Source organism: Pteropus vampyrus, unplaced genomic scaffold (assembly GCF_000151845.1).
Source record: "Pteropus vampyrus isolate Shadow unplaced genomic scaffold, Pvam_2.0 Scaffold1, whole genome shotgun sequence".
NCBI lineage: Eukaryota > Metazoa > Chordata > Mammalia > Chiroptera > Pteropodidae > Pteropus > Pteropus vampyrus.
This window is the reverse complement of record NW_011888782.1, coordinates 32,921,331-32,928,842: the sequence shown is the minus strand read 5'-3', so window position 1 is coordinate 32,928,842 and position 7,512 is coordinate 32,921,331. Positions and strand designations below refer to the sequence as shown.

Here is a 7,512-nt window from a genome sequence, read left to right as displayed (position 1 = left end):
GAACACATCATCTGCAGAAAAGAACTGGACATATGAGGGCTGTGAGAAGTCTAACAAAGCCAGGAGCTCCTTAGAATGCTCTTAAGAACAAGGACATTGGTTTCCTTTTGTATAATATGAGACTTTATAAAAATTATAAGAAATAATAAAGACAAAGTACCTAGCAGGATGGTTGGCAAATAATAAGCATGAGATGATAAATAGAAAATAAGCAACAACAAACACCAAGCAGAAACTGATTCTTTTTGTCTAAGTATTTCCCATTGCTTGTTTGCTGGCATCTGTTGTGTTTTTTTTTTTTTTTAATCTGTAATTATTCTATCGAAAATTGTGCTTTTGTTGGTGATGGTTGGTAGTGATGGTATTTAGGTTTTGTCATTCTAAACGATAGTCAGCAGTGGGATTACAAGATGACCCACGATGTCCGTTTTTGAAATACAATGGCAGTTAGCATTCCCCAGATGTTAGCTCTGTTGACCTTCATGTTTCAGAGGTCACCTCAGTTTTCAGCTTCCCAATCATGGTATTTTTCTTTTCTTTCTGTATACAGGCTGACATCGGCTCCAGTTTCACCTTTGAGATTCAGCAGAATCCTGATGGAGGAGGATAATACACAGAGAGAGGAGCCCCAGGAGGATGGAGTTGGTGACCTGCAACACTTAGGTGAGAACTCTTGGTATGCACTTCATTCTCAGAAATTTTCAGTAAGTATTTATAAGTATCTACTCTCCACCATACCTATGGAATGACTGTGCATTGCTCAGCATAAACCCAGGAGTCCAGCAGGCAGAAGCAGGTAGGTAGGTAGCCTAAGGCTGGCAATCCTTGCCTAGAGATTTAGTCATGTGCTTACTTATCTCATTGAAGATATATTGAGGTTTTGTTTAGACCAGATGCTGAATGACAAGCAGGCCAAAGCAGCTGGCATGGCAAGGCCTTTTCCAATGATTCATCAGTCATTCAAAAATCAAAGCCCACACGAACAGAGGTGGATGAAACACACAGAGAAAGGTACCATGTTTTTAGGCTCTCTAGAAGATTCTGCTTCTTCTGAGTTACGAGGCTCCAATCCAACTACACTCAATTCATGGGGCTTGTGGTGCTGTTTAAATCTTTATGTTCCCCGGTATTCATAACAGAATAAATGGACTCATAAAATGTATACTTTCCTCATTATTTTTTATTATGCCTTAGATGGCTAAGTAACTGGGGAGGGGGTGCTCGGGGATATGCTGGGGACCTGGTGTCAGTTAACCTCATTAGTATTTCCCTGCAACCAGCTGATGATCTGTGCACACCGAAGTCTTCTTTATTAGGGAGAGTGACTTCCAGCTAGATTTAAATTTTATTTACTTATTGTGCTAAGTCCTAGAAACAGAAGTTAAAACAGAAAGCTCCTGTATTAGTACTAATGAAGGTTCACTAGAGAAACAGAATCAAGTATATATATACATACACATATACACATGTATATATATACATATACATATACGCATGTACATATGTGTATATATACGTGTATATGTATATATATACTTGATATATATAAGTATGTATATATACATATACATATACACGTGTATGTATATATACATATACATATACACGTGTATGTATATATATACATATATACGTATATATACACATGTATGTGTGTATATATATACACATGTATGTGTGTATGTATATATATACATATATACGTATATATACACATGTATGTGTGTATATATATACACATGTATGTGTGTGTGTGTGTGTATATATATATATATATATATATATATATATATATATATATATATGTAGAGAGAGAGATGGAGAGGGGATTTATTTTAAAGAATTGTCTCATGTGGTTCTGGGGGCTGGCAAGTCTGAAATCTGTAGAGGAGGCTTCAGGCTGGAAATTCAGGTAAGAGCTGATGCTGCAGCCTTGAATCTGGATTTCGTGGAACAACAGGCTGGAAATGCAGGTTGCATTTTTATGTTGCAGTCTTGAGGAGAATTCCTTCTTTTTTGAAAAACATTAATCTTTGCTCTTAAGTTCTGAACTATTGGATGAGGACCACTCACATGATGGAAAGTGATTTGCTTTACTCAAAATCTACTGATTTTAACGTTAATCACATCAAAAAACTATCTTTACAGCAACATCTAGAGTGGTGTTTGACGGAATAGCTGGGCACCATAACTTAGCCAAATTGACACACAATTAAACGTCACAGCCCTCTTACCTTAAGGAGTTTATGACTTGAGCAGAGATGGAAGATAAATAGAAAAACTTGCAATCCAATAATATGAAGTACATTGGCACATAGACAAGACTGGGGACGGAGTTGGGAAAAGTTTTCTCGAGAGCATGATTCTTGAACTGACTCTTGCTGGTTGTAAGGGAAGAGATGAATGAATGTGATACGTGGGAATAACTGCAAGAAGTGTATTATGATTGAAACTTTCCCTCCTTGCAGGGAGAAGAGAGAAGCAATGGTAAGCTACTGGGTGAGACTATAACCTGGAGAAACCAAATGACTTATTTTTGTTTGTTTGTTTATTTGTTTAATGCTAAACTGAGGATTCTGGATTTATTTTATCCTAAAGGCTTCAAGGAGTCACTGAAGAATTCTTAAGATTGAAGAGATGAGATTAGATTATCAGTATTTAGGACCAATTTGTACAATTATTCTACAAATATTTTATAGTATCTGTTATGTATGAAATACTGTGGGAGGCACTGAGGATATAAGGATGAACAACATAGAACAGCTCTGACCTCACGTATAGGATTTAATAGGAACATGAGGGGCAAAAAGACAAAATAATTACAAATTTTAATAGTACTATTGAGAACAGAGGCTTGATTTAGAAGCTTTATGGTTCCAGTGTCTGTTTATTGCTGTCCCGCCTAGCCATCACATCATTGCCCTAAGTGCCAGTTTCAAATACAGAGTTATCAATCCTTCAGTAATTGCCATATACCCCATCCCCTGTCCCAATCAAATACATAGGGTCTTGGATTTGATACTTCCTGACTCTTTAAAGTGCGGATCTTAACTTTTCCTTTAGGCCCTTCCATCTTCCATTGCCTTGGCTGAGCCTTGCCTACCACACACCCAATGTCCCTCCAGCCCTAGACCTAGTGAAACTTCATCTCCCCCTGACCTCTGGGCTTCTTTCTGGCCTTCTCTAGAAGTGAAAGTTAAGGATACAGGACAATAAATGAAGACAAAGGGGATGGAGAGAATAGTACTATTGACAGATATTTAAGATGCAAAAATATGGTTTGGAAATGGATTGGTAAGACGGGTTGAGAAAAAATAAGAGACTGAAGACATTTTCCAGATTGCGGGGTTGGACGACTAAATATAAAGTGGTGGCCTTTAATTAGTTATAGAATATAAGAAGGAAGATTAAGAGGTGCCAGTGGGGGAAGGTGATAAGAATTCAAACATATTTGGTCTGCTGTACTCAAGATATCTATGAAGGTGCACAGGGTGTAATTACCAACTTCCCTCATGTGTACCCCTCAGTGCTCCTTCTTTCTTATACTGAGGATTGTGGCAGTTGAAATGGAAAACAAGGGATTGATATTTCCAATAGGGTCAAACATTCAACTATTTACCAAGTCATAGAGAATTTAACATGAAATGCAAACAGCCCCTGAGAGAAGAAATTTTCTTCTGAGGACTAATTACCAGTGAATTATTTTTAGGGATAATGTTGCCCTTTGCCTATGTGGATCCTTCAAAATTGCCTGTGTAAGGAATTTTCCTCCTGGATGGTCACTTTGATTAACTTCAGGAGCCACATAGAATGAGAGACAAAAGTAGCTTGCACAACAGAAAAACAATCAACCACATCGGCGCTTGTCTTGATTGCATTTCCCATCAATGTTCAACAGACTAGAGGAATGAAAATCACTAAGGTGATTTCCCCCAACCATCACTCCAGTTCTTGAGGGTCCTCAGACCTTATCTAGGTTTTTTTGGAGAGGACTTGGAGAGTCACAGAAAGCTCTGCCTGCAGGCATAGGAAAGGGGAAGGGAAACACATCCTTTAAACGTATCCATATTTGCCTTCTTGGTTACAAATTCATTCCATATATATAACTTTCCTCTTGTGCATTGTTGGATTGCTAAACCTTTTGTAAAGCTAACTTTAATATTAATCTTAAAGGTACAGTATATCCACTTACCCGTTAAAGTTCTGGAGGTTCTTATGTCAATCTTATAAATATAATACCTTGGGAAGCAACCTCTTAAAATGAACATGAGAAGTACCTTTTAAATAAACTTTCTTTTTGTTCTCATTGGAAAAACACAGTAAATGAATTTGATTATCTTCTGTAGGCATATTTGTAACTCACAGAAACTCTCCTGGTTTCTGAGAATAGCCAGAAATTCAAATGAGTCTAAAAGAACTATAATAGTCATAAACATCATGATCTGTATCTAAGAAATAAATGCTTCAAACAACCACTTTGAACATCCTGAGCACTGGCACTAAATCTCTAGTCAGAGCTAGGTGCTATATAATAATGTTTTTTATTAGCTCTCTTAACAACTCCCCTGAGAGAAACAATGCAATTATCCCCATAACGTGAAACATCAAAATAAATCATGCAAGTAACCCCAAGACTCTGGTGACACAGCCAGTACATTGGAACTTTAAGTTAACTGAATCTCCAGTCCAACACATGACCCAACAACCTAAAGATATCTGTTTCATGCTTATTTCTGTGAGAATCTTAGGATCTGTGACTATGGAATCATCATAAGATGAAAAAAAGGATCGCAATCAAGAGTGGGCAGAGAGAGTCAGTATCTTAGCTGGGCCCAATGAATATTCAGTTGAGCAGCCTTGACTAGGACTGGTATCTTTATTTAACATATTAGGAAATAGAATCAGTGCCACTTTAATGGAGTCTTTAAATTCTGTGGCTGGAGCTCATCCTTCTCTTTCGGCCTTGCCCTATATAATCAGTTTCTACTTCCTACACAGTGGCTGGCTCTTCTTGTATTTTTCAGGCAAGGAGAAGCCAGTGCGAGTTCAGAGCAAGGAAATTAAAACAGTATTAGACATGAAATTTAAAATTCAAAGCCCCATCTCTTCCTTTCCTCCAAATCTGACCCTGACTTCCTTAGTCTTATCTCCCATGCCCGCTCCATGCTCTGTGGGCTCAGGCAGCCTACATTAGTTGCCGCTTCCCTAACCTACCTTGATTTTACTGTACCCTGCCTTGTTCATGTTACCTCCTCTGCCTAGAAGGCCCTGTCTTTCAATATGAAGGTCACATGTGTTTCCCTGATAGATTCATTGGGTAGAGATACATTTTTTACAGTATATTTTCTATTAACTTATCACATTAGTTATATGCTAGGTTGTAAGTTCCTTATATAGAGACATAGAATGTTTTATTTTATCATCCATCTAATGGAACAGAGTAGATGCTTCGTAAATTTGCCTTTGTGTTTAGCATTCCTCATGTTCTGAATCCTGGACTCTGCTCTGAACTGCCAAAAATCTCGAGTGCGATGAGATCTGTTTATATCTGGCACATCAATTAAAATACTTATCCCTGCCCAATGTGGCTGAAAAAAATATACACATATTATGGTAAAGGGGAATTTGAAATCAAGGTCTGAGATAACTGGATAGATGGCAAAAGTCAGATGAAAGGAAAAATAAAGAAAAGTAACAGAGAAAAGAAGCTGAGTTTCCTGTAGTATAACAGAGTACTACTGATAGAGTATTGTTTTTTTTTTTTTTTTCCTGTGATGAGCAGATAAGCTACAAAGAAAACTCCTTGTTTTAAGTCTGCCATGCAGGAAAAGCAGACCAATCCAGGATCCTCAAGTGATTAGAAAAGTGGGCCAGATAAACACAGCTGGGATAGGTTAATTTCAGGGACACACACACACACACACACACACACACACACACACACTGTGTATCCTTTTCCTGCCTGATTCCAATAAAAAATAACAGAAAAGATTGGGGGCTGGGCAAAAAAGAAATATTTTAATGCAGAAAAGTACCTGGCATATACCATAATTGTTGCTCTCAATAAATATTAGCTATTTTTTCTCACATGTGAATATCATCAACGTAATTATAAGCATTTTACGTGTGTTGTATTGGTAGACATACTCCTTTGAAAGAGAACAACTGTCTCTAAGATGTTTGTCAGGCAACTATTGTCGATATTGTTCCAGGCAAAGAAATATCTGCAACCACAGTGCTTTGGGTGAAAGCTATCGTTCTTTCTTGAGCACCAGCAACGCGCCAGGCAACTTTCTAGGAGCACTGGAAGAGAGCAGACAAAAATCCTTGTCTGCATAGAACTTACATTCTAGTGAGGAGAGTCAGACAACGAATATGATTTAAAAAGTACATTTTGTAATATGATTCTGTTGATTAAAAATAAGAAAGCTTACTGGTCTGGAGAATACATTTTGAATTTTAAATAGAGCCGTCAGGGTAGGAACATGGTGACAGTTGAGCAGTATCTTGAAGGAAGTAAGAGAGCAAGCTATACAGATACCTGAGGGTGGGAATTCCAGGCAGACAGGACAGCTAGAACAAAGGCCCTGAGATGGAAGCATACCTGTCTAGGAATCTAGTCCAGGAATATTGAGGCAGCTATTGGAGCTACGTGAGGGAAATGAGAGAAGTAGGAGCTGAGGTCAGAGAATGACAGATCAATGGCTTTCTGGCCATTCTTTGGACTTTGGCTTTTGCTCTGATTGAGATAGGGCCCATGGCAGGGTTTTGAACAGAGGAGTGATATGAGCTACCTTAATGTTTGAAAAGAATTGCTCTGGTTGCTATGTTGAGAACGGCCTGAATGGGGACAAAAGTAGAAACAGGGTAAGAGTAATCAAAGTTGAGACATGCTGGTAGATTAGGCATGATTGTTATTAAGGCTAGAGGTGGCAAGTAGTTGAATTTACAGTATTTTGAAAGTACAGCTGAAAGGATTTCCTGCTGGATTGGATTTGAAATGTGAGAGAAATAGAAAAGTCAAGGATGACACCAAGGTTTTAGGCCTGATAAGAGGAAGACTTCAGTTATGACAGCGTGGTTGGGGGATGCAGGGAGCACTTTCAGGATATCAGTGTTGAAAATGTTAAGTAGGAGAAGCCTAGTAGACAGCCAACTGGGTTGTTGCCTAGAGCCTATAGTTCAGGGGAGATGACCAGGCTGGAGATAAAATTTGAGAGTCGTGACCACATAGATGGTATTTAGTGCCCATGAGACAGATGAGATCTCAAAGGGAGTGAATGTAGATAGACAAGACAGAGGTCCAAAGTCTGAGCTCTGGGCGCTCCACTACTCAGAGGCTGGGAAAGAAGAACGGACTAGCAAAGGAGACTGAGAAGGAGCAGCGGGTGGGATAGGAAGAAAACTGAAAATATAGTGTTATGGACGTCAACTAAAATCATTTTTAGGAGAAAGTCATTAGCTGTTAATTGCGACTGATGGTTCAGGTGAGATGAGGACTGAGAAATCTTC

The 7,512-nt window shown here is 38.5% G+C and overlaps 1 protein-coding gene across 1 annotated transcript in view; it reads left to right on the top strand.

The window, feature by feature from the left end:
• The first annotated feature begins 550 nt into the window (after window positions 1–550).
• Window positions 551–7,512, top strand: part of PHLDB2 (pleckstrin homology like domain family B member 2) — a 111,848-nt gene continuing 104,886 nt past the window's right edge. The window contains exon 1 of the mRNA XM_011355526.2: window positions 551–663. Within this exon, the coding sequence (XP_011353828.1) occupies window positions 597–663 (67 nt within the window). The 5' untranslated portion in view covers window positions 551–596. The remainder of the gene's footprint in view (window positions 664–7,512) is intronic.